Source organism: Herpailurus yagouaroundi, unplaced genomic scaffold (assembly GCF_014898765.1).
Source record: "Herpailurus yagouaroundi ecotype Mexico unplaced genomic scaffold, PumYag 250, whole genome shotgun sequence".
NCBI classification, from domain to species: domain Eukaryota; kingdom Metazoa; phylum Chordata; class Mammalia; order Carnivora; family Felidae; genus Herpailurus; species Herpailurus yagouaroundi.
Genome location: NW_024412467.1, coordinates 1,360,010 through 1,386,945, shown reverse-complemented (window position 1 = coordinate 1,386,945; position 26,936 = coordinate 1,360,010). Strand labels below are relative to the sequence as shown.

At 44.6% G+C, this 26,936-nt stretch overlaps 2 protein-coding genes across 6 annotated transcripts in view; one reads left to right on the top strand and one right to left on the bottom strand.

Annotated features, from left to right (window-relative positions):
- LOC121020328 (histone H2B type 1-A) overlaps positions 1-26,936 on the top strand; it is a 448,453-nt gene that overhangs the window by 120,000 nt on the left and 301,517 nt on the right. The gene's annotated exons all lie outside the window — the stretch shown is intronic.
- Positions 1,952-26,462, bottom strand: SLC17A3 (solute carrier family 17 member 3). Of its 4 annotated transcripts, none has more exons than XM_040460307.1 (13): positions 25,483-26,462; positions 19,283-19,400; positions 14,190-14,401; positions 13,543-13,776; positions 13,370-13,457; positions 8,652-8,738; positions 5,072-5,190; positions 4,784-4,945; positions 3,925-4,054; positions 3,677-3,824; positions 3,296-3,386; positions 2,240-2,376; positions 1,952-2,156 (listed from the first exon to the last, which is right to left on the bottom strand). In XM_040460307.1, the coding sequence occupies exons 2-12, from the start codon at positions 19,371-19,373 to the stop codon at positions 2,242-2,244; spliced, it is 1,497 nt and encodes a 498-aa protein (XP_040316241.1). In that variant the 5' UTR covers positions 19,374-19,400; positions 25,483-26,462; the 3' UTR covers positions 1,952-2,156; positions 2,240-2,241. The 4 variants fall into 4 exon arrangements, with proteins under 4 accessions (XP_040316241.1, XP_040316240.1, XP_040316242.1 ...); XM_040460306.1 differs by lacking the exon at positions 25,483-26,462 and adding an exon at positions 25,062-25,173; XM_040460308.1 differs by lacking the exons at positions 4,784-4,945; positions 25,483-26,462 and adding an exon at positions 25,062-25,173.

Sequence of the window (26,936 nt, the reverse complement as noted above, 5' to 3'; positions counted from 1 at the left end):
GACTTCGCTGACATATTCAGACTTCTCTATCTGTGAGACAAGAAATTACGGCTTTTCAGCCACCCAGTTGGTGGCACTTCATAATGGCGGCCCCAGGAAACGAATCCACATGCCCACTTGATTATCTCATTATCACCACTAACGTGTCCCGAAGTCAATTCGTTATCTTCCCTCTAAAAAGGATTCCTCCTCTTGCAGTCTCCGGCCAGGTGTTCGGACCCTGTGTGTACAGTCTCTCAGGTTAGAGACCCCGACTCCTTAGTGTCTCTCTTCTCCACCCCAGCTCTTCCCTCCCTGGTTCAGTCCTCATCACTGCTATGTGGACCACACTGCAGACAGTCATTTAATAGACTTCTTGGTTCTGGAATTGGGCCAGAGTGTTCTATCCAGAGAGAAAATCTGTGCCTGTCACTCTTGCTTTGTGGGATACCCCTCAAGCTCCCTAACATGGCAAACGTGACCTTTATGCACTGGTCATACCCCCCTCCCTAAGCTCATCTTCTGTTCTTTCCCAGCTGATCGTGCATGATTCCTTTCAGAATCCATCCTGTTGTTTTTTGTGGGTTTTTTTTAGGTTTATTTACTTTGAGGGAGAGAAAGCAAGCACACAAGAGCATGGGTGGGGCAGGGGCAGAGAGAGAGGGAGTCAGAGAATCCCAAGCAGGCTCCATGCCGTCAGCACAAAGCCCGATGGGGGCTCGATCTGACGAACCGTGAGCTCATGCCCAGAGCCAAAATCAGTCGTCGGGCCCTCCACTGACTGAGTCACCCAGGCACCCCAGAATCCATCCTGTTTCTTGTTCCCATGCTTTTGTACAAGTGGGGCTCCAATGTGGGGAATCTTACCATAAAACTCCCTATTTAGCTCAGGAATTCCTTGCAGAAGGAACTCCCTCCTCCCCCACCATGCTTTTCCACATGGGATCGTAACCATTCGCGTAGTCTCCCCTAACGGACGGTACGTTCCTCTGCCACGTGCCTAAGACCATGCCCTGGCAGCCATTATGGCTGTCCTCCACACTGGACTGGAGAATCGTGACTCTCCGATCTCAAGGACCTAGATTCGAGACTGGAGCAAGATCTCAGTAATTGTTTTTGGATTTATTCGGATTTGACCTCTATCTTCTTGCCGTGGCTTTTCATTCAGAACTGTGACCACCACATCACCTCTGTATGAAATGACTTGCTGGCCGTACTGTCTACACAGTGAAGATCACCACGGGGAGCAACTGAGAAAATGGCCCTGGCCCCTCTGCACATGCTCTGACCCACTGATACCGATAAATTACCACTTTACAAACATGTTGATCCATTTCATGTTGTGAACTTTCTATATGATGGAACCACCGAATTGGTTGGTTCCTGGAAGGAAAACATGGCAGACCCACACCACGTAGGTAATTTAAAGACGGTGTTAAAAGAGACAGTTTACACACAGGATTGGGAATGGAGTGAAGGCCAAAAAAAAAAAAAAAAAAAAAGGCCTGAAGGCACAGGAGAAGAGAGAAGCCACCAGAATGTGTGGAAGTCCTGCCAGTCAGGTGATCTGAACAGTAGAGGAAGCATCAGCCACCGGCAGACCCCACAGGAGGAACCGTAGAGACAGAGATAAATCCCTGTCCTCACTCTTCAGCCTGCATTGAAAATCCAGCAGAGGCCAGTGGACTCAGGAGTGTGGCTACAAAACAGGTCAGCTTGCCGGGGCCTAAGCAGGGCAAAGAGTGGAACACACAAAGGCAGGGGCGTGCGGACCATACCCGATCTAACAAATACAAATTAATACTCCCTTTTACAAATAGGAAAAACTATTGTCCTAGTGAGGTTATGTCCTCAGATTCAGAGTCTCAAAACACCGATTCCTGTTTTGAGATCCGGAAACTGTGAGTCTGGCCAGTTAGCTCTGATACAACAGTTCTTCTAAATCCACCGGGAATTCCATGAAGAGGACACCTTTGTTCATGGCTATCACTTTATTTGAACTTTCATTCATTGGATATTTTCCCCCGGAGGAAATCTTAGCAACATAAAGAACCGATCTCAGATGTGAAAAGAATGGCAGCAAACAAGGTTCTCTGCCCTGGTCTTCTCATCACCAAGGGCTTCTCCTTTGTGAAGAGAGGTGCCCAGTGACTTTCCATCCTACCGAGGTGAGATAACTAAGGAAGAAAAAGGACGTCGAATTAAAAATTTCAATAGTGTTCCTCTAGTTAAATGCATAGATGAAACCACTATCCTTTACCTTCATAAACGAGTGAGTTTCCTGTCCTTAGCCCAGTCTTGGACAACTGCATCTCCAAATACAAGGTAGAAGATCAATCCTGATAGGTTAATGGCAAACAACAACAGAAAGACATTTCTCCATCCGAATTCGGGGTCCTGAGGACACAAAACCTCCAGTAAAGTTTCCTCCTTCATCCTTTTTTTGCTACGAGCCCATATTTATAGTTTAGAAGACCATATTTGCTAGTGGCTCTCCACGTAGATGTTCATTTCCTGCAAGAGGCTTGATGGTTGGAAAGAAAGAATTTCAGAGTGCATTTAGAATATTCCTAATAAATGGGATTTGGGGACCTTTACAATTAACCTACAGAACTGCGTTTGTCACTATTTACCGAAGTGCCATGCGTTTTCTCTTGTGTGCAAATCATGACACGCCAAGTATGCTAAGAGTGTTTTCTTCTTGCGTTGCTGTGGTGTGGGGGAAACACTGCAGGCTCTGGAGCTAGACGGGTCTAAGAAGGAAGAATTCCGACTCTGCATCCTCTCAGTGGAAAGACTTGTTCTATCAGATTTTCAGCTTTATCATCAGAAAGTGAGGATCACAATATACCATTCTCATAATGGGCATGGGCATCGATAATTAAATGAGATTACTGCGTATGAAATACCTACAATCATGCCTGCGTGTACGAGACACGTCAGCACATCTGCTTCTACTATCTGTCTGCTTTGGGATAGTTATGCAAATGAAAATTTCACCGCATTGCCAAAGACGTGGCAAGTTGCATCGGGGCATGGAATTTACCATCTCACGACATCGGTACGGCTGTGTAATTTCAGTTTCAAAGACTGAATGTTGCCAGGGGATCATCACTTCTTTGGCTTCAGAACGAGGAAAGACTGAGGTCACGAAAGGAATTGTTCTACATTTTTCTCTGCCAGGTTGACCTCATGACAAAGTTACCCACAGTTTGCTTTTATTTTCTACGACGCAAGCACATGCTTTAGGGACACTACTGACTTTACAAATGGATTTGGCAGAGCATTTTCGGAGTCCTTGACCCGAACACTCTACCTGACTGAGGAGAAACCCGCTGACGGTGGGTGCCAGGATAGCTGCTGTGTATCCGAATTCCCTTGAGGTTCCCATGAGAAAACTGGAATGCCTGTGGGTGACAGGAATGTTCCAGGCTAGATCCAGAGATGCTTCACGGTATCCTTCAGCCTTGCTCATGTAATTACATCAGAAAGGACTTGCGCTGTGTACGTTCAGCGAGGGGCACTGAGACAAATCAATAACCCCCCTCTCCCCACATCCCTGAAAAAAATGGCCACAGGTCCATCTGTGGTCCTTGCCTGTGATTTATTATGTCCCAAAGTTTGGGGCTCCCAGAAAGCTTCGGGCTAAGTCTTTTTCAGAATAGGTGAAATATAAGAGTGGAGATGACCATCCTACCTCGGAGCAATGTCTAAGGCGTTGATATAGATCCCTGACTGACAGAAGGGGGTTAACCCACATGAGACTATGAGGAGGGTCATTGTGGTGATGTAGTCAGGGGTGAGGTAGGACAGAGCCACGAGGAGCACTGAAGAGGGGAAATTTCCTAGGGAACGAGGAACAGACAAATTAAACAATGAGATACACCTTTGGCTGTTGTATTTGTATGCTTTGTGAACCATCTGACCCTCAAGCCCTGTTCTTACCAAGAAATGTGGCAATTTTCCTCACGGTAACGAGCCTAAAATTCTTGGTCAGGAGGAAGTCTGCCAGTTGGCCTCCCAGGATACCAGTGACCCAGGAGATGATAAAAGGAAAGGCAGACAGGAACCCATTCTGAGGGGGAAAAGACGTGAGTAAGTCATCATAATAGGGGTGGTGAGCCCACACCTTTTTTTGAGAAACCACTGATAATCATACTGACAACCCCGAAGACAACCCTGAGAGCGGGGGAGGAGCAGAGAGAGAGAGAGAGAGACAGACAGAGGATCCAAAGCAGGTTCTGGGCTCCATGCTGACAGGCTGACAGCAGACAGCCAGATGCGGGGCTCGAACTCACCCAACTGTGAGATCACGACCTGAGCTGAAGTCAGATGCTCAACCGACTAAGACACCCAGGCGCCCCTAAGACCATTTTTTCTTTCTCATTTCTTTTTTTTTTTTTTTAATGCTTATTTTATTTTTAAGAGAGAGAGAGAGCATGGCCAGGGCGAGGGGCAGAGAGAGAGGGAGACACAGAATCCGAAGCAGGCTCCAGGCTCCGAGCCATCAGCACAGAGCCCGAGGGGGGGCTTGAACCCACCAACGGCAAGATCATGACCTGAGCTGAAGTCAGATGCTCAACCGACGAAGCCACTCAGGCGCCCCTGAAATCCTACTTTCTTAACAACATCAGGAGCCTTTTCAGTCATGTCCTTAGAGAAGCTACCAGCATGAGTGTTAAATATTAGATCATTTCATGGTAGGCAGCAGAGGATAAACTTTCCTGGATGGAACGATTTGTGAAGACGAAGTGATTGGTGAGTCATGCGCGCTGGAGAAAGGCCCAGAGGGAAAGGCACTCACGTCTCTGATATTAACGTTGAACACCGAGCTGATGTAAGTTGGCATGTATACAATCAGTATGGTGACCAGCCACTGATGGCTGAAACTGCACAGACAAATGGCATACAGGGGTAGAGACCTGAGCATGGCCTTGAACGGAAGAGGCTGCTTACGAGGGCTGACCTGGAAACAAGCGTACTGGTTAGGACAGTAAGATCTGGGCCGGGCCCACGCGTGAGCTTCGTTACCCCCTCGAAATGCAGAGGCCGACGCGAGCTCTCTGCAGATGGTCGCAGCCCTTACGTGTACCTGTTGGGCCAAGGAAGATACGATATACTCCTTTTCTGTGACGCTTATCCATGGGTGAGAGACGGGGTCATCATACACCAGAACAAACCAGAGAAGGCAGTAGACGCAGCCAATGCCTCCTGTAAGCAGAGGATAAAATTGGTTACCATGCCGGTTTCTGCTTTCTGTGGAAATTTCTTTTATGTTGGCACATTTTCGAGCGCAAGTCCTGGGACAAGCCCTTGCTCATAATATCCCCTTTGCAAGTCTCACACACACAAAAAAAAAAAGCGCACGAATATCACAACTTTCTAGAACCCTCTTTTTTTTTTTATACATCTCTTGATTATTCATATGTATGGAAATCACAGACCCTAGGACTTGGTTTTCTCAACCTTTTTAATATTACCAAAGGAAAGCTGTCCCTTTCCGCGCTTTCGACGGCAAACGTGTAGGTTTTCGCATTAAGCAACCCTCCAAGTTCTCCACGGACGCCAGCTTGGCTCAGCTTTGACGCTAACTACTGGTAGTTGGCACAGACACTGCAGGGGGAGGGCTCAGTCCCACAAGGCTGCCCCCCACTTCCGATGCCAGTCACAAGCAGTGGGTCCCCGGGTTACGCACGCTTCTGACTTGACTGCAAAGTGGGGGTTCCTACAACCCCCTCTCGGTTTTGATAATTGGCTGGAACATCTCACCAAAGTCAAGGAAGCATTTACTTACATTTACTTACGTCTGCCAGTTTGTTACAAAGGATATTGTACAGGCTGCAGATGAACAGCCAGACAAACAGGTACACAGGGCAAGGTCTGGAAGGGGTTCTGAGCACAGGAGCCCCTGTGGAGCTGGGATACGCCACCCTCCCAGCACATTGAGGTGTTCACCGATCTGGGAGATCCCACGGTTCAGGGATCTTTAGGGAGGTGACATCACGTAGGCATAACAGATTATTAACTCATCCTGCAGCCTCCTTCCCTCCTGGAGGATGGAGGCTGAAGCTTCCAAGCTTCTAACCGGGGTTTGTTCTTTCTGGTGCCCAGCCCTCATCGTGAAGCTGTCTTGGGTCCACCAAGAGCTGTCTCGTTAGGACAAAAGATGTTCATAACACTCAGGCAATTACAGGGGTTTTAGGAGCTCTGGGTCGGAACCTGGGGACAGAGACCACATCCACGTTTCTTAACTGTGTCACAATGAGCCATTGTAACAGGTGTTCAGAGGTTCTCTCATTCTTAATTGCATTCCCCTCGTGACGAAAGATGTTGAGCACCTTTCCATGTGTTTGCTTTCCCTCTCTGAAGCGTCTTTGCCACTGCTAAACCATTTTTTGTTCTGTTTTCTTATAATTGAGTGTTGAGAATTATTTACACATTCTGGATAAAAGTCTTTATTACATACGTGTTTTGCAAGCATTTTTTCCCTGTCTTTATTGTCCTAATAACGGCTCATAAAGACAAGTTTTTACTCTGATGAAATCCAGCCTATCAGTTTGTAATTTTACGGATCAAGCCTTTGGTGTCACGTCTAAGAAATCTTTGCCTAACTAGAGAGCAAGGATTTTCTCATAGGCTTTCTTCTGGAAGGATAATAACTTCAGATTTTAAAATTAGGTCCAGGATTTATTTTGAGTTTGTTTTTGTGTAGGATATAAGACTGGACCAAAGTATCCAGTTTTTGAGCGACATCTTGGTGAAAAGCCTATTCCTTTCTCCATTGGATTCCCTTTGCATCTTTGTCAAAAATCAACTTACCTTTTATGTGTGAGTCTGTTTGGGACTGTGCTCCGCTGATTTATTTTCTGCCAATATGCCAACACTGCCGTGTCCCAATGGCGTAATCTTTGTGTCTTTTTTTTTTTTCAACGTTTATTTATTTTTGGGATAGAGAGAGACAGAGCATGAACGGGGGAGGGGCAGAGAGAGAGGGAGACACAGAATGGGAAACAGGCTCCAGGCTCTGAGCCATCAGCCCAGAGCCCGACGCGGGGCTCGAACTCCCGGACCGCGAGATCGTGACCTGGCTGAAGTCGGACGCTTAACCGACTGCGCCACCCAGGCGCCCCAATCTTTGTGTCTTAACATCGGGCATTGTGAGTCCTCCAACTTTGTAACTCATTTGCAAAATTATTTGGCTCTTCTAGAATCCTTTTATTTTCATGAGAACAGTTTTCAGGGCATCGGTCTTTCCCACCTTTTGTCGGATTTATTCCTATGTTACGTACTTGCCCATGCTATTGAAAACGGTACTGCTATTTTTAATTTAAATTTCTTAGTCTCTCAACTTTGGTGTGGCTAAAAATGTCCTTATTTTTTCTGTTTTTGACATTTTTCCCCCCAGAATTCTATGTTGACAGTTTGTTTGTTTGTTTGTTTGTTTTCCTTGCAGGACGTGAAAACTTTTATTTCACTGCCTTCCTCCTTGCGTTGCTTCTGACAGGAAGGCTACCCTCTTCACTGTCTCTGTTGTTCTGTGTGTGATATGTATTTAGCTTTCACTGCTTTTAAAATTTTCATCTTTATCACTGGCTTTCAGCCATCCGGTTACCTGTAACTTGGTGTCGTTTTCTTCATGTTGCCTGTGCTTGAGATCCATTGTTCTTGGGTCTGTGAGCGTGTAGTTTTCATTGACTTTGGCAACCCTTCACCCGTTATTCTAACATCGGTGCCAGTTCTGCGTCCGTTTTGATGGATCTTTTTACTCTTCTTCTTACAGGTTGTGTTTTCCTGCTTTTATGTTGCCACGCCTGGTAATCTATGATGGGAACCAGACATCGTGGGTGACACCGAGGTGGGTGCTGAGTGTCTTTGTCTTCCTCTACCAGATTTTTGAGCTTTTGTCTGTGCTACAGTTAGCTTGCAGAGAAATAGTTCGATCCTTTTAGGTCTTGCGTCGTCATTTGTCAAAGGGCCCCCCAGCGCTTCCTCTGGAGCCGCTGGAGAAAGAAGGCGGTGGGCATTCTGCCCAACTGCCTCTGAATTGTCAGTGTTTTCAGTCTGTCTTGTGGAAACAGACTCTGTCTCCGATTCTTTGCAAGTCCTCGATCCTGTTCTTTAATCTTTTCCAGTGATTTTCCCCACCACGGGCTCAGATGATGTCTTCACGCACGTGCCCCACAAATAACCGGGTTTCCTCTGTATGTCGTTGCCTTTATTGGGTGCTCTTTCCTGCCTCACACTCTCCCGGCTTTTAGATCTGTCTCCTCAGTTCTGTTTCTGCTGAGTTCCCTCTTCTTGCGCCCTGCCCTAGACCTCCAGGTTGTGGTCCCTCCTCGCCTTCGCCTTGTTGGTGTTTAGTGTTTTCTCTCCTTTTGGAAGCTTGCACCCAACCCAGGCCCCTGTCCTGATGCACTCGATGGGAGAGAAAACCCACAGCGGTGGCTTGCTCTCTGTGCGTCTTTCATTCATCTGTCCCAAACCACTGCTCTGCAAGCCTGTCACCTGCAGCCGGAACCGGGGGCAGGGGGAGGCGGGCGGGGGGGGGGGTGGAGCGCACGCCCAACCACTGCATGCTAATGATGCTTTATGGCAGATCGATAGCATCGCAGACTGATCCTTGGACACTCGCCCTGAATATGAAACCCTGGAATGGGGAGACAGCTGCTTACCAAAGATATAGAAGACAAAAGGCCACCCGAGGGTTTGGCTGATGATGCCACCCAGGAGGATGATGGCGAAGGTTCCCAGCATCATTCCTGCAAAGAGACAGAGTAACCTGTGGGGCTGTGGACCGCCACTGGGTAGACACCGACAGAATGACGGATGATATGTTAACGCGGTGTCACCAGCCATAACCAGACTAGCATATCAGAATACGTGAACTTCCGATTTATCACTTAGTTCTCCCGAGGGCCCGTTTTCTGGCAGTTCCCTAATAGCATTGCAGACAACAGCCATGCTTCTTCCTCCCGTGTTATTTTAATTTTTAATTACACAAGCCACGTGACATCTGCTTATTGAGAAAGTAAATTATCGCGAAGCGGAGTCCGCGACGTGCCGCCCCCGTCCGTTCCCACACTTGTCTCTAATGTTAACCACTACCTGTCATGTGATATATCGTTGCATAGCTTTCCTCCCTGCAAACATATATAATATGTATCTACACACACACCTACCTCTTTGTAAAGGCATTTAAGCCACGTGCAGGCAGAAAGCTAGGTCTGTCTGTTACGGTGCCAGTAACACTTTTAATCTCCCTGGCTTCACAGAGCATTCTCATACATAGTAGGGCACCCTTCCTTCCAACAACTTTTCCAAAACTAGGCTATTATGTGTTTTTATTTTCCAGATTAACGTCAACTTGTCAAATTACAGATGCGTGAGTTTTTATTTATTTGTTTGTTCCTTTTATTTATTATCTATTGATTTAGTTTTTAATGTAATTTTTCTTATTTTTTAAGGTTTATTTGTTTTCGAGAGAGAGACAGGATTCATAAGCCGTGTTCATTAACGATAAGTAATTCGCTAAGAATGACATGTTTGTCTTGGAATGTAGATAGAAAAAGGTGGAAAGAGCAGCAGACACATAATACTAGGTAGGCAATAATTATAAACACAAGAGCCTAGCTATTCACGGGCATATCCGATCGGAGGTGTGCGGGAACCAGAGAAAAGTGTGCACATCTCTTCCCAACTCGGCATTCAGTGACTTGAAGTTGCTGTCTTTAAATCAGCCGTGATGGTAGTATTTAGAGCACAGAAATTGATAAATATTTTGAATCAGCTTTTTTGTTTTCCTTCCTAGAAAAAGCCTGTCTACCAGCCTAGTGGTGGTGACTTGTGACAGTGGGGGCCTCATTCAGCCATCTGCTGGGAATTCCCATCCTGGCCCCCACACCAATCTGCCTGCAGACGGAAGTAACACCCCTGGCAGTGACAGGTTCTTTAGCGACTACGTGGAGGCCCCCCGGCCCTGTGTCTCTCGCATAGAGCAAGTGTGTGTCACTGGCCCAGGATGCTGCCCCTCCGTGGGCTCCCCCGCCTAACGCCCGGCTCTGGTTCTCCCATCCATGCCATCAACGGGCAGGATAATGCAGCAGACAGACAGAGACAGGGTGTTCGAACATTGAGCACGCGTGACCCAGGTAGGGTGATCCTTCCACCCGCTTTACCTTAAATGTGTTCAGTTACCCGATTTCCCACCTTACATCTCACTCTGTGCTTCGAAGTAGTTTAACTGTACAATTACGGTGCCTGATTTGGCCTGTGAGCCTGTCTGCCCCATGACCTCTGGGACAGCTTGCCAGCGGGTGTACTTGGGGCTGACGTTGCATCAAGGCAATTTCCTCCCTAACAGACACACTTTATTCGTTCTGCATTTGTGTTTCTAACACTACCCGTGTGGCTGTCTGAAAATCGCAGTTTTTTTTTTCTATTTTCACTGCTCTATGATAAACCATCATCTTCAGATTGTGTGTGTGTGTGTGTGTGTGTGTGTGTGTGTGTTTCTATTACCTATGAGGCCTGCCTCAAATATGAGATACCAGTTCTGTTTTGTCTGCTCAGCCTTCCTCCCTTAAGTGGCTACAAAGTTTCCTGCCTCTAGACGTGCCTTTGTGGTTCCTTGGAGAGAAAGGCCTAGTACATTTTGCCCCAGAGGCTGGCAGTACTGGGCCCTTCCACCGTTAGGTGTCTTTGTGGGAAGTCTTCCTTCAACCTCACGGGATGAGTCCTACTGCTTACCAGTGCAGCCTGTTGAGAAGTCCTAGAATCACCAGAAATGGCCATTTCTGTAAGACCTACTGAGGCAGGTGGGTAGGCTTAGCCCATCCCACCTACTGATGGGTTCCTCCAATGGCTTCCTGTTGGCCCCTTAGACAGCCATTGGATCTGTGCTCTTCTGAAGCAGAAAAGGTTTCTAGAGGCCAGTAGAGACTACCTTCTTGGGGCCACTGAGATGGTCCCTAACACCCAAAACAAGGAAGCCTCTGGAACTTGCAGTCTTCTAGATTCCCAAGATTCTCCTAGTCAGTTGACCTGTTCCAGGAGCACTATGCCTATAGAGCAGGAAACGAGAGGGAGGGAGCAGCTACTTCTACAAGGTCACTGTCTTCCTTCCAAGATTTTAAACTTTTCTTCCATGCTTTCCATGGAAGGCCATCTCCCTTCATTTAGGTATCCAGACCACTCATTGCAGTTAAAAATATTAGCGATTGTACTTTTCATTACCAACTATTTTTATAGCAGTCTGGTTTTTGTAATTACTTTTTTTTTTATTTTTAATTGAAGCATGGTTGATATTAGTTTCAGGTGTACAACATAGTGATTTGACAATTACATTACAAAATGCCACAGTAAGCATAGTTACCATCTATCCCCATACTAAATTATTACAACATTATCGAGTATGTTCCCTACGCCGTACTTTTCATTCCCTTGACTTATTTATTTTATACCTGGAAGTTTGTATCTCTTAATCTCCCTCCCCTATTTGGCCTATCTCCCACCCCCACCCAACCTCTGGAAACCACTGGTTGGTTCTCTATATTTATGAGCCTGTTTCTCTTTCCTGTTGTTATTGTTATTTGGTGGTTCTTTTAGATGCCACGTATAAGTGAGACTGCACGATAATTGTCTTTCTCTGTCTGACTTGCATGACTTAGCGAAACAGCCTTTTTGGGTTCATTCATGTTGTTGCAGATGGCAAGATTTCATTCTTTTTGGTGACCAAATCACATTCCATTATGTCTACACGCCATATCTTCTTCATCCATCCATCTGTTGGTGGACATCTGGGCTGCTTTCATATCTTGGCTATTGTAAACGATGCTGCAGTAAACCCAGGAGTGCATTTGTCTTTTGCATTGGTGTTTTCATTTCCCTCAGGTAAATACTCAGATGTGCAGTTATTGGGTGGTATGGTACTTTTGTTTTTAGCTTTTTGAGGAGCCTCTATCCTGTTTTCCACGGTCGCTGCACCAATTTACATTCCTACAAATAGGACGCAGAGATTCTCTTTTCTCCACATCCTCACCAACCCTTATTATTTCTTGTCTTTTGGATGCTCGCCCTTCTGACGGTTTTTTCCTTTTTAAATAAATGTTATGATACATAGTCCCTTAGGTCTCTCCCGTGGTATTGGTTAATCATGTAAAAGTTTCTTTTAATTTCTTCTTCACTTGGATTTGTTCTCACAGTTTTTGAGTTTGGTCTCTCTCTTTTGTGTTCTTGTTTTCTTTAAAATGTTTGAGGTTTTGTGGGGGGAGGGGGTCAATCTCAATGCTTGAGAAGCCCCATTAGTCAGCTGTGATGACGGATGTGAGTTTCCTCATAGTCCAAATTAGTGGACTATTCCCCTATCAGTGGATATGAGCTCTGGTGACAGAAAATACTTCTCCAGGGTTGTAAAGGGCTCTAGAGGGTCCAGAGGGGGGTGAGATCAGTCAGGGTGTGTGTGTGTGTGTGTGTGTGTGTGTGTGTCTTGTTTTCTGGGCTTGAAGAGTCCCTGACTCCCTTGTGATCCATAAGTTAGCTGGGGAGTTACCCCAGTTTTCTTATCCAGAAACTGCTTCATCAATCTCCTGGTTGTTAGCCCTATTCTTTCTGTTTTTCATTCTTCCCCAATATTTTTAGAATATTCATTCCAGATACACTGTCCAGGCAAATTATGATCAGAAAGCAGTTCTCAGAACAACTGAGAACTCTGCCAAAGAAGATTAAGTTAGATCTGTACCTTATACATAGAATACCAATATAGACTCCCAGTGTATTAGAAATTTAGGTATGAAAACGAAATCAGGCAAGTTCAAGGAAAAACGTGGGTGGATGCTTTTGTAACTTGTCCATCTATGACTCAAAATCCAGAAGCCATAAAAGAAAAGGATGATCAATTTAAATATGCAAGAATATATTTTTTACACATAGGAAAAATCATTATAAGCCAAGCCGTGTTATAAATGACAACTTGGGGGAAAACAACAGAGAGCGGGGGCACCTGAGTGGTTCAGTCGATTGAGCGTCCGACTTCGGCTCAGGTCACGATCTCACGGTTCATGAGCTCGAGCCTCGCGTCGGGCTCTGTGTCGACAGCTCGGAGCCTGGAGCCTGCTTCGGATTCTGTGTCTCCCTCCCTTTCTGCCCCTCCCCCACTCGCACTTTGTCTCTCTCTCTCTCTCTCTCTCTCTCTCTCCCCGAAAAATAAACATTTAAAAAATTAAAAAAAAAACAAACAAACTGAAAGTCATGGCACAAAGGATCCATCTCCTTAATTTATAAATATTTGGTCGCCATTGAGGAAAAAAAAAAAAACATTCAACAGAGAAATTCTCACGTACCCCAGAGTGAGAATGTTGGATTGAGTGGACTCATTTCGGTTATGTGTTTCTACCTGATAGAGCGAGGGTGCAGAGGCGGCTTCGTTCACGTGGAGGACCCCATCTCTCCCAAAGCGCATGCTGGCCCCCAAATATCGAGCCCTGAAGTCAAAACAGTTAGAGCTGTTGGTATGTGGTGCCGTGTAGAAATTCATATCCATTTCATATTCGCAAATTGTCTGGATACCTGGGCCAGGCCCTGGACTGTTCGAGTTGCAATGAGGAAGGCTAGCCCCAGGTCAGCCGCCAGTGGGGTAAAGATAATGAGAAGGGAGGATACAACCAAAGAAACGCCAACCACACGCTTTGTTCCTATTCTTCCAGCCAGGTACCCGCTGGGAGCCATTGTCAGCATCATGCCATAGTTGACAGAACCAAAAATGATACCTTGGATTTGAGGGCTCCAGTCATACACAGGGGCCTTGAAGAAACAGAGAATGCTGTAGTAAGCTGTTTACAGGAAGGTTCTTACATAACTGAAGACACCTCTTTATATCTCTCACTTGCTTTCAAATCACTATTTTGCCAAGTAAAACTTCTCTTAAGTGTTAATTTATTTTGAGAGAGAGAGAGAGCACGAGCAGGGGTGGGGCAGAGAGAGAGGGAGAGAGAGAGAGAGAGAGAATCCCAAACAGCCTCTGTGTTGTCAACGTGGGGCCCAATGCAGAGCTCGAACTCACCAACCGTGAGATCATGACCTGAGCCAAAATCTCAGGAATCGGACGCTTAACTGACTGAGCCACCCGGGTGCCCCCCCCAAATAAAACTTTTTAACATATAAGCTCTAAACAAACAGCAAAAACAAGAACACAGCTTAAATCTCATATTGCTTACCTCTGCTGGAAGACTGTTTGGCGCATCATTTGAGCCACCAAGTGCGTCAAGAGGCAGACTCTCGGTGGAGCCATTAAACTGGGACTGATGGTTTGTGCCGTTGACCATGGCCACCATGCTGATGTTGATGGCAGCATACTGTGTCATCAGTATAAAATTGCAGAAATGTGCGATAAAGGCTATTCCATAGCGAGTGGAGCGGAAGCTTAGAACTGGAAATACCATAACATGACATTAGTGCTTTCCTTATTAAGCCATCATTTGCTTCTCGCAAGTTATACCACCTAATGAGTTAAATGGCTTTGCTATTGGCTTTAGGAAAGATACAAAAGGAGGCGATCACTGAGTTGAACTGAAGGTTGTTTTCATACCATGACTGTGTAGAGACTGACTTGCTCTGAGGCATCTGTCCTTCCTATGGTTTTGTCTCTCCCGTTCTTGGGTTATTGTATTCTATAGTTGATGAAATTGCTCGGAAGTAAATACCTATGTGGCAAAATATACATTTTATGTACATATAAGGAAGTATATGTATATGTACCTATTTAAGTCACATAATTTAATCAACTAAATTTAATTAAATTACATAATTTATATTGTATGTCCTATATTACACATTATATATAGAAAATGTAATTTTTTAAACTCTGAGGGAATTGTTCGTTGGGGTAGATGATTGTTCTCCGCATGTGTCCAGTCATTGAGGACAAGCTTTCATTTAAAGTTTAAAATCAAGCCCCTAGAAAGATTTTTCTCATTAGAGAAATTGACAACTACAAACTATGAAAAAATATAGCGAAAAAAATAGCAGAAAGAGAAATGAGCACAGCATTCAAGGCTGTTTTTGTATTTCTGGGGAAGATGGCTGTTGCCGGGAAGAGGCTATTGCAATAATGCAGGAGAGAAGTGAGGAGCATTGGATTGTGGTGGGAGCAGCAGAAGAGGGAAAATGTAATCGGATCCCAAATGGAGCCGTGGGGTGGGGGAAAGGTACACTAAATCAAGCTTTAGGTTTTACAGACCAGTGGGGGAGGGGCACCAGAGAGGTTCTTGTCTAAGAACTAGAAGAGTAGAGTTGAGGTTCACTGAGGAAGGGAGTTGTGTGGCCAGAGCAGGGGTTTGGGGAGTGTGGGGATCAACAACTTATTGTTGGACCAACAGAGCTCCCTTTTAGGCACTCTGGGTGTTGAGAATGTTGTTGGATACACAACTCTAGAGTTTAGAAGAGAGGTAGGAGTTGAGGTATAAGACTGGGAGTTAATAATCTACACATGATACCTGAAGCCATGATATTTGGGAAGTGAGAACACAGAGAGAAGAGAACCAAGGACTGACCCTGGGGGTTCCAATGTTTAGAAAGGCCAAATGAATGGGGAGAGACCAACAAAGGAAACTGAAAAGGGATGATCAGTAGGTTTTGGAAGAAAACTAGGAGAGTGTGGTGTCCTGAAAGCCAAGGAGAAAAGGGCTTCGGGAGGAGGGAGTCAGCAGGTACGTCAGATGGCTCCGATAGGTCATGGAACATAATGACTGAGAATTAATTCACTAAATCCTCTGAAGCCGCTACCACGGCTATCCTCATTTTATGGATGAGAAGGACATAGATACAGAGAGACCCGCTATGTGTCAGGTGTCTATGCTGTTAACCATTGTTGGGCAAGTATATGATGGCTTTAATTTTGTCCTAGATGACCGCATGAGAATACCTTTGCTGTAAGTCAAGTGCACTCATCTGTGGGGTTTACATGGTGTGGGATAAGAGGTCCCTGTGTGTCTTCAAGAAGTCCTCAAAACTTCAAGGAAGGAGGTACCTTGAGATGACAAAAGAGTCTCCCCCCACAAGGACATACTGTTTTCTCATTTAGTGAATGGGGTGGGGGAGGCAGAATTTGGAAAAAAAACTGTAAAACATACCCAAATTAGAGTGAGAAGCTCAAATACAATATTCTTGTGAAAGTTTTCCTTCCTGATTCAAAGCTGGGTGGTGACTTCTTATGTCAATCAAGTCAGCTAATAATTTGTGAGTTCTTGTGTTCTCTGATTTCTCCACATGGCCTGGGATCTTAGAGACCAAAGGCTACTGAAAAACAGTATCAGCAAACCAAGAGACTGATGGCTCACAAATGAGTGGGTTGAACATCGGTCTCGTTAGGTTGCTGAAAGATTAAGTAGAGGATGTGTTTAAAAGGCTGAGCCTGATGCTTGCTTGCTAATAAGTATTTCCTACAAGCTACTACATGTGTCCTTAAAGATTTTTTCTGTCCTATGTCCATAATGGATGAATCATTCCAGCCATATCCACTCTAATAGATTGGTGCCAGCGTCATGCTGGCTGTGAAATATTTTCAAGGATTACCCTTAGCTACATGAGAGTGTGTGAGTTTGTATGTATGTGTGAGTGTGTGCAAATTAATAAATATCTTATAGGCATAGTATTTAACCACTGGAAGAGAGCACTGACACTATGAAATCATCGACTTTTGAAACTTGAAGGTTATATATGGAAGAATTCGATACTATAATCAGAGTCCAGGAGACTTGTTTTTTTTTTTTTTTTTTTTTTTAATTTTTTTTTCAACGTTTATTTATTTTTGGGACAGGGAGAGACAGAGCATGAACGGGGGAGGGTCAGAGAGAGAGGGAGACAGAGAATCGGAAACAGGCTCCAGGCTCTGAGCCATCAGCCCAGAGCCTGACGCGGGGCTCGAACTCACGGACCGCAAGATCGTGACCTGGCTGAAGTCGGACGCTTAACCGACTGCACCACCCAGGTGCCCCAAGGAGACTTGTTTTTTAACATGATGTGACAAACAGAGCCTAGGGTGACTTCAATGATTCCCACCTCATGAGTTCACAAATGTGTCTAATCCCCTCCACTCGAATGGGGGCAAGACCTATGAGCTGCTTCTAGCCAGCAAGTGAAGGGATGCACTCTCATGATTTTCATTATAAGACTCCAAAGTGAAGCTGGATACTTTACTCATGGGCTTGATAAAGGATGCAGAGAGTTGGAGAAGCCCACACGGTAAGGAACTATGGGCTGCCTCTAGGACAAGAGAGTGGCCTCTAGCCAAAATCCTGCCCAAACCAGGACCTTCAGCTGTACGGTTGTAAGGGGATGAATTCTCCCAACAACCTGAATGATCTTGGAACTGGGATCTTCCCCAGTCTAGCCTCCAGATGAGAACACAACCTGGACAACTGCTCGATTGCAGCCTTGTGAGATGTAGAGAAGAACCAACTAAACCAAGGCATGTCTTAACCCCTGACCCACAGAAGTTGTGACATTGTAAATGTGTGTCATTTTAGGCCATTAAGTTTGTGGTAATATGTTTGCAGGGATAGAAAATAAATACGGTTGGCATCAAATAATAAAGATGCGTTATATATATTAACAGACTACATGAAAGGTTTTTTTGGAGGAGAGGGCACACATTGAAAGATGTTTGCATTACACAGCGTTGAAATTTGTTACAAGGCTAAAATAAGACACCAATAAAAAGAGAAAATCTAAGGAACAATAGAAAAACATCCAAAAAAATCATACAGTGAGTAAAGGACATTACGGCAATTCATGGAGGAAAGCTAAATTATACATGTGATTCTGAGCTAGCTGGTTAGGTATATGGAAAAATAAAGTTGGAACAATACCTCATATTTTAAATCAAAATAAAGTCAAGGTATAATACTGTAGCAGTGCGTTTTGTCAAATTAAAGCTGCCATTGATTTTAAGATGTCATTTTTTGTTCCACTAAAAATCAATTGATAAGCTAATCAAAAAATCAAACTTAATAGATTCTGAATCTATCAAACTGAATGCCTGAGCTCTCCCTCCCAAGCTTGGTCCACCCACATTCTTTCCCAACTCAGATGATGGAAATTCTATCCTTCCAGACACTTGATTTCTTTCTTTTGCACCTTAGATCCAGTCTGTCTGGAACATACTATTGTCTTTACATGGAAAATGTGTACAGAATCCAACCACTTCTCACCAGAGCTATTGCTGTCTCTTGGTTTAGAGCTGTTTCCAGAGGATTCTGGCTACCAACACCTCTTGCTTGGATATTTGCAACAGCCTTTAACTTGACTTCCTGCTTCCAATGTATTTTATGTTTTTTTTTAATGTTAATTTAGTTGAGAGAGAGAGAGAGAGAGAGAGCAACTGGGGGAGGGACAGAGAGAGAGGGAGACACCGAATCCAAAGCAGGCTCCAGGCTCTGAGCTGTCAGCACAGAGCCTGACATGGGGCTTGAACTCATGAACCACGAGATCATGACCTGAGCCAAAGTTGGATGCTCAGACTGAGCCACCCAGGTGCCCCTCCAATCTATTTACAATATAACAAATGAACTGTTGTAGTCATGCCACAAATTAGATCACCCCCTCTTCCACTCAAAATCCTCCATGTGGCTTCACTTTAGTTCAGATTGAATACTAAGGTCTCTATGGTGGCCAGTGGAAAGGAAATATTTACGGCCTTTGCATCAAAATTTTCATTTCTTAGGAATACACACTGAAGAAATAATAATTCCAACTTCGGACAAGTGCTATGTTAAAGAATGTTTGCATATGTATAATATATGTAAAGATAGCTTAGTAGCAAACAAAACTCTAACTTAAATTTCCAACCACAAGAGGATTTTTCAGGTAAATAATGCTCTATCTATTGGACATCCTGAAACACTAATACGCATCCTTAAGAATAGTTGTATTATAAAGCAATACGGAGAAGTATGTGTGGTCAAATTAAAAGTTTTCTTACTATACCTAATTAAGCAGTACAATTATGTTTACAATATTCCATGCAGTGACAAGAAGAACACACAATAGTGGGTGTATACAAATTTGGCAGCAACTATCAAAAACTGTAAATGCACATGGACAAAGATTAAAAGATAATCCTCAGAAATGCAAGATTTTTTTCGAACAGTGATATTTATTTCCTTCATATATTTGAAAAGCACGTATTAATATTACCTGATTTTTAAAAAGAATTCAACAACTTATATGAGTTCATTTGTTTGTCTTATGACAGTGCACGTACAGAATCCACTACCAAATCCTAAACCCAAGGAGTCAAGGTTGAGTTTACCTTTCTTGGGAACGAGACTCTCATCCACTCGCGTATCTTGGGAGTGTTTAGTCTTCCCTGCTGTGGCACTCAATTCCGTCATGGTGGCCATCGTGTTCTTTCCCCAGATGTTTTTCACCTATCGGGGCAATATGCAATCCACAGGTGTCAGCCAAGAGAGACTCCTCTGATACGCATAAACAGTGGTCACCAAACAATTTAAAGCTAGACCATTTCATGTGGGTGGGGTCCTGGGAGGATCATTATTCCCTCCAGGCATCCTACAACCGGTGCACCATGCCTAACGGGAGGAACTGTTTATTATTAGGATCTAGAGTGGTCCCTGTGTGCCAGGGTAAGAGTGCTGGCTTTGGATCTGGGCATTTCCAAGTTCAAATCCAGGCTCATGATTTACCTAACGTGCCAAGTGTCACCAGGAGCAGATTTGTGTGTTTCCATTTCTTATCTGTTGTAAGAATACCCACCACCACCACAGCGGCAGCACCTTCATCAAGGATCACAAGGGTTCAATAGACTGTGCAGGTCTGGCACTCAACGAGTGGTTGTCACATAGTCTACTGTCATCATTGTCGGAGCCACCACAGATGTGGGTCACTTCAGAACTGTGCTCCTCTGGAATCTTCTACTGCACCCAAAAACCTGCTTTCTAGTGCTCCCATGATTCCCAAACTGCTTCCCCATTTGACCCCCCTGAGGGTTCCTGTATGTATGTCACTAATACTTGGGGACCATATTTGTATGTGATGATACAATTTTAATCCCGTATTATTTATGGCCACAGATGATAATGTGTCAGCGAAGTTCTGGAAATAACTAACATGGGGATCTAGGCACTAATAGTTGTTTGGGGTCCCTACAATTTGGACCCACGACCGCCTCAGATGCACAGTGTTTCTATTATAAGCAGGATCTGCTTGGCTTCAAGTTATAAATACCCTGTTGTTTAATTAACAGGTAGTTGGGATTGTGAGGTTGGTTTTAACTGACCCATAGCATGAAAAACTAACACCATGTCTATAATCTGGCAGGGAAAATGGAGGTAAAATTGGATGATCAAAATGTGAATCCTTAGCAGTTGGGTCTGAGATCAGAAACAATGCCCACATGTTTGAATATACTCATTTTAGCAGCCACAGACGAAAGCTTAAGACTCTGAGCCCTCTCAACTTTTGATGTTGGATCATGTTCTTAGTTTCCCCTTCCTTAGACTCTTTGATGAGGGCCATGCGACATCTGACAGTTGTCTCACCAAGAAATACAATAATTTCTGGATGGGAGGGTGGTTGGATTTTTGTAGAAGCACTTTACATGGAAGTCCTAAACAAAACAAAACAAACACACACGCACAAAAAAACAACATGACAACCAAACAGGCATCATCAGAAATGTTAAGCTATATAGGGAAAAATTATGTAAAGAGATGAAGGCAGAACCTGAATTGAGATAGGAAAACCAGAGAACACAAGATGGCTCCGTCAGAGAGGAGGGTACGGGGTAAGACCGTGGGGTATTGGAGTCAGGTCACATGGGCTGGCAAAAGCAGACTGCTACATTTCTAGGAATTTTGCAAGCTGGTTGTTGAAAACAGCCATTATTGGCAACTAAGTTATATAAATTTGGAATGAAAGAAAATATAGTTTAAGAAGGTAAATATTTGCAGCCCATGACTTCATAATTATGTCACTGAGTTTTACTCTTGGGTATGTCTCCCGCATCTAGATGTTGTTCATGTCTCCCGCATCTAGATGGGGGGAATACTATATAAAGACGTGGTGTTGCATATTTCTTCCTAACTCTGAATTCAGTGATGTCATGTTGGTGGCTTGAAACTGGCCACAACTGGAGTATGAAAAAACAAAAAAGACGAATGGTACAAATTTGGGCTTGATTTGTTGATTTCCTGGACTGAAGAAATTTATCAAATAATATTATGTTAGACATGCGGGGGTGCCTCAGTCGGGTAAGCGTCCGACTCTTGACTTTGGCTCAGGTCATGATCTCCCGGTTCTTGAGTCCGAGCTCCATGTTGAGCCCTGCGCTGACAGCACAGAGCCTGCTTGGGATTCTCTCTCACTCTCTCCCTCTGCCCTTCTCCCTGCCTAGCACTTTCTCTCTCTCTCTCTCAAAAACATAAAAAATAAAAAATAAATAAAGGGGGAAGAGAAGGAGGTATGGTGATGTATGGCATTCTCCCTTTAAAAAAATGTATAAAGATATTAGTGTCAGAAATTTTATGTTAACTCTCACGTGGTATTGTAAATTTTAGTAACATGAAGTTAATTTGGAAAATGTATGCATTTTGCAGATGGTAATGTAGAATCAAACAGTTCCGATTCCTGCAACTATATAAAAAGCTAAATAATAATAAAAATTTTTGGACTGTTGTGATTCAGAGTGTGCAAGCTGAAAATGGTTTCGGTCTGGTGAATATAATCTGTATGAGAGAGAAGTAATTCAACAGTAGATCAGGTATGACATTTAATGACAACAAATATATTGGGAAGAATTGGCAGATGGGAGATTCAATTTCATTTGTCAAACTGTGGTTGAATTTCAGCCATAGGTTGCTACCAACACAGCGTTTAGCAAAAATACATGAAAGTTTTACACCTTAGGTACACAAAATGTCTATTTGTTTTCTACACCTCAATAAACCTGGAGACAAAGGACAGTACTACATGATAATCAACTGACTATACAAAACTTATAATAACAGTATTGTATATTATTATTTGTAAACCGTGTGCCTCAGATTCTATTGGTAAAATTTTAAAAAGTTAGTTTATTTATTTATTTTGAGAGAGAGTGAGTGAGTGTGAGTGAGGGAGGGGCAGGAGGAGGGAGAGAGAGAATCCCAAGCAGCCTCCATGCTGTCAGCGCAGAGCCCAACATGGGGCTCGATCCCACAAACCATGAGATCATAACCTGAGCCAAAATCAAAAGTTGGATGCTTAACCAACTGAGCCACCTAGGCGCCCTGATAAAATTTATAATATACCCATGTGTGTTTGCATATGTGTTTTTCCCACCCTGGAAAGCCAGTTGGGAAATACCAGCGCACCACCAGGGTAAGGAAACCCGTCACCCATCTTCCCCTTGGGCCTCTGCACTTGGTGCAACCATTTACTATGAACCCACATTTTTTATTTTGCCCTTGGCATTTAAAATTTTTCCTAGAGGGATTTATATCATTTGACACCCTGTTTCAGGAATTCCAGAGAGCCGGTTATAGGGAAGTCTCCCCTGCACCACCCCCACCCGCCCCCCAGGAACAAAGGCCCCGTTTCCCTGCTGAATGAACAGATGTGGAATCTGGTGCCTGGGATCCATGTTCATTCTTACTTTACGTCCCAGCACAAGGCACTCGGACCAAACTCCTCTACAAACATGAGTATGTCGGGAGATTCATTAGGCCCTCCCACTTCCCACAGACATGGTGGTTCTCACGGAAAAGAATAAAGAGGGATTCCATCCTACACAAGTCCCAGGATTAAATTCCAAGTGTTATTTGTTTCCACTGACCGGTGGCTGCTGGCCCAATTCTACGAACCAAGTATCCTTGTGTGTGGCTTGTTGGCTTCTTCAGGACTGATGCTGTCTGATCCGTGTGATATACTGAGCATCCTTTTGCTTTATGAACAATCAGTTTGTTGCCTACCTGGACCGTGTTCTTCAAACCACCTGGACTTCATGTCTTGCCGTCTCCTTTTCGTGGCTTCTTTCAACTGTATGCTACGCCATTTTCAGGGACACCAGGAGAACCGTGAGCTGGAGTCTCAGGCACTGAAATTCGTCCGTGACATCCTAGCTGGCCAAACTTTGCACATGGTGCCGTAATCATTCCACAGACAAGCAACAGCATATAGTGATTACAGAGTGATCTCGAACTTAAGGCTATTTTACTCTTTGCTTTTATGCCTGGACTGCCTCACAGCTGGCCCTGAGGACGGAGAGCAACATCCTGTCCCCTGGGTTTGAGGCCACATTCCACTGGATGAAAGCACTAAGCACTATGGCGTGCCACATTCCTGGTTTCCCACAACTTGACCTATTCTTAAAGGTGTGTGTCTGGGACCTTTCTATCATGGCAGGACGGAGTTCTTGAACTCTCCAGCGCTGAGTCGATGTCTCCAGGATGGCATCCCCAGTGAAACTTCTCTATTCCACAGAAGATCTTTTTGTCCATTTTCAAGTCACTTTCAAGACTCATAAACGGGAATACTATCTCAGTATTTATTAACAGTGTTCTCAGGGTATCAGCTTTCTTGGAAGCAGACGCTTAAATAATAACCTGGGTAAAGTCATCTCAGGTACTTTTAGTTCTCTATTATCTCTATTCTAGACAGCCAGACATGCCTTGCTCTGGAAACCTCGGTGCCCAATCCCATGTCTACGATATGACCATATCTATGATCATATATATATATATATATATATGTAATTTTTTACAAGCAGCTACCTTGATTTTCCAGTATTGGTCCAGAACACTGTGCTGGTCTCCTGGGTCAGAGACTGTATATGGCATCCTGAGATGTTTCTGCTTCCAGGCAGTGCTCCCAAGGAATCACACTGAAGGTCAACTTCCTGCAGACCTTTAGGTTTCAAGCCATGGGTGTCCCGCTAACGTCTGTGAGGTCACAAGTGCCATCAAAAAGTTGCAGCTCCTATGCTCCTGCCTTGAGGACTCTCTCTGATTATCTTTCACCTGCCCTCAGCCCCACCTACCAACTGCTGTTGACCCTAGTGCCCTTCCATCACCCCCATCTCCGCAATTCCTCTTCTCTCCTCAGCCATCTTGGTTTGGTTACATTTTCATCATCTCGTGAGTCATGACTCAGCTCGGCATTCTTCTAGATGCTGCCTTGGACGAGAGCCGCCCCCAGCCTTATCTTGTGTCAAAGCCCTGGACCCTCTTTGGTCCGGGAGGGAAACCAAGGGGATGAACCTGATTACAAGAGGCTGGGGTCCTTCAGCACGCCAGGAATAGCCTCTTGCCCCTATGAATCCGTCCAAGAGAAAAGCCCGGTACAGACGTCTTGGTTGCAGCGAATCTTCGTGTAAGGGACGGAGAGGTGGTGGCCCGTCGCTTCTTATCTGAAATATTTCTTGGACGCTACCCTCCATCTGTTCCTTGTGTCCTGCCAGCTGTTGGTATAATGGAAATCATGCCAGCCTCTGCTCCTAACTACTGTACCGACCAGCTTACATCAACCCTAGGTGGAGATTTTGACACTCTTCGTCCAGGACACCCAGTTGGTAAATAAAAGAGCTGATACTTGTTTCACAGGCCCCTGAATTTAACCCCCCAAATTCAGCTTCTACACCCCTCACTAGAGTCCCTGTTTCTTGAAAATGCCATCCACAGTTGACATTTTATGCACGTTTATGGACGATCAGGCACAAGACTTCAGCTCCCTGCTTGTACCTCGCTTCCCTCTGCCTTGTTAAGACAGGGTTTTGCATCTGACTTCGACTCAGGTCATGATCTCACAGTCCATGGGTTCGAGCCCCGCATCGGCTCTGTGCTGACAGCTCAGAGCCTGGAGCCTGCTACAGATTCTGTGTCTCCCTCTCTCTCTGTTCCTCCCCCACTCATGCTCTGTCTCTTAAAAATAAATAAACGTTAAAAAAAAGAAAGTAGGGGTTTCTACATCTTCCCTCACCTTCTTTTTAAATCAATATGGAAAACCTGGGACTCTGGGAGCATATAAAAATGGCCAGTCTTTACACAGAAAGGACCATTAGCGTTTCATATGAATCGGTAGGACAAGTGACTTACCAACTTAGTGTCCGAGGGATGACTTAGACAGAACTGGTTACTCCTTAGTGCTCTCTCCCTTCACTCCCAGCAGAAGGCTGAGGCTTCTTTCCTACCCTGGGACTCGAATTGCTAATCATTAACGAGATTCATCCAATGAGATTTATACAAAAAGTGGAATCTTTTTTTTTCTCCCTTGTGTTTTTTTCCCTGTGAATTTTTGTTCATTTTTTTCTTTGAAATATGTGAATTATAATTTTACAGATCAGCTTGACCTTCCCTGTTGGTTTTCCTTGTCCTTTCTCTTTTGACACCCTATAATAACAAAACCATTTCACATAAATTCAGTGAAGTTTCTCCATACTGTTTTATTTTAACTACCCGTAGGTGGGTTCCTAAACTATATAAAGCAATGCTTTGTCTGCGACTTAAGTTTGTATACCTGCTGCCATGCAGTGTGGACTATTCCATAAATCACTTTGGACAATAAGCAACATGGATTGGGAAGAGCCACAAGGGCACAGTCAAGGTCATCGCCTCTCAGTTTCTTTTGCTTGGCTTGTTTTCGACAATACCCCTACGTGGCTGAAAACCTCCTCACTTGTCTGTAGTTCCTCGTCCTCAGCTCAAAGAGGAGGCGAAGGGGTCACCCCCAGCTTCCTGCAGATGGTTCGTTTCCAGCTCCCCGCAGGCTCGGTGCCTACACAGCAGACCCCTTTTCCCATGACAGCGTTCCAGCCCGTCTCCAGCCGTGGAAAATTAAACCTGTGCTTGGGAGCCTCCTTGCTTCAGATCCTACTCATCGCCTTGACTTTGAGTTCCTTCTTGGTTTATGGCCCCAGAGATCTCCTTCTGATTTGGAGCGTGGCTCTTTGTATCTATTTGAACTGTCCTGGGTGGGGGAGTAAACCACCCGCTCGCACCTTGGAAGAGTGGGAGCCAGCAGAGCGCATCCTTGAGCTCAAGAATTCAGAAGGAGCCCAGCCTCAGAGATTCAGAGCTCCTGTTTACCTAGCATTCATTATGTGTCTTCTCACCCTTCTTTTAGGCAACTTGTATGGTATTCTTAAAAGATAAGAAGAGAAAAGAAAAGCGTATTTGTCCCTTTGCACTTGGGGGATTTAAGCATGGACGCTCAAAGTTCATGATGCAGGAAGGGGGGATGTAAATTTCAACTTTCTGTGCAACAGACTTTTCCCTGAGTCAGTTTCGAAAGACTCTGGACTCTGGACCCCGCGATAAATGAGTAGCAACTTCCGAATTCAACTCTCATGTGAAATGTCACTAACCCTGAATCATTATCCAAGCCAGAGAATCCAGCCTTTGGTTTTGCGATTAACTTTTAACTTCATTTTAAGGTTCCCGAGCGCTGGTCGCCCTTCCGTTCCACAAATTTGACTGCGAAGAAAGAGCCTCATGTTGTTGTGTGGGAAAAAAAAATTCAACATTGCAAACGTCTATGATGAATTTTTGGAAACTTGACTACAGGTTGAAATATTTCCTTGACTCAGATTGTAATGTCCACCTGTATGAAATTTACGTTTTCCTTTTGAAAAATGTCGATGTTTAAATCACTTTGTTTTAGTCCTGAGAATTAGTGCACATTTCTCCTTGGATGTGCGTCCACGTTATCCTCAGAGTGGTTTCCCTAAGACGGTATACAACTGTCATTAATAATGAGCCACACGACGAGGCAGCAGGATGCCGGCTCTGATTCTGGGTGCTGTTTCAGAGGACTTCGGTGCACTGCCCTATTGTGATCACAGAGGGCCTGTTGTTTCCGGTCTAGAAGGCCAAGGTGGCCTCGGCAGAGGAAATACCTCTCATGCACACTCTGCCCCCTAGTATCTGGCAGTGACTCGGGAGATCCAGGGACGACTGTCAAACAAACACATC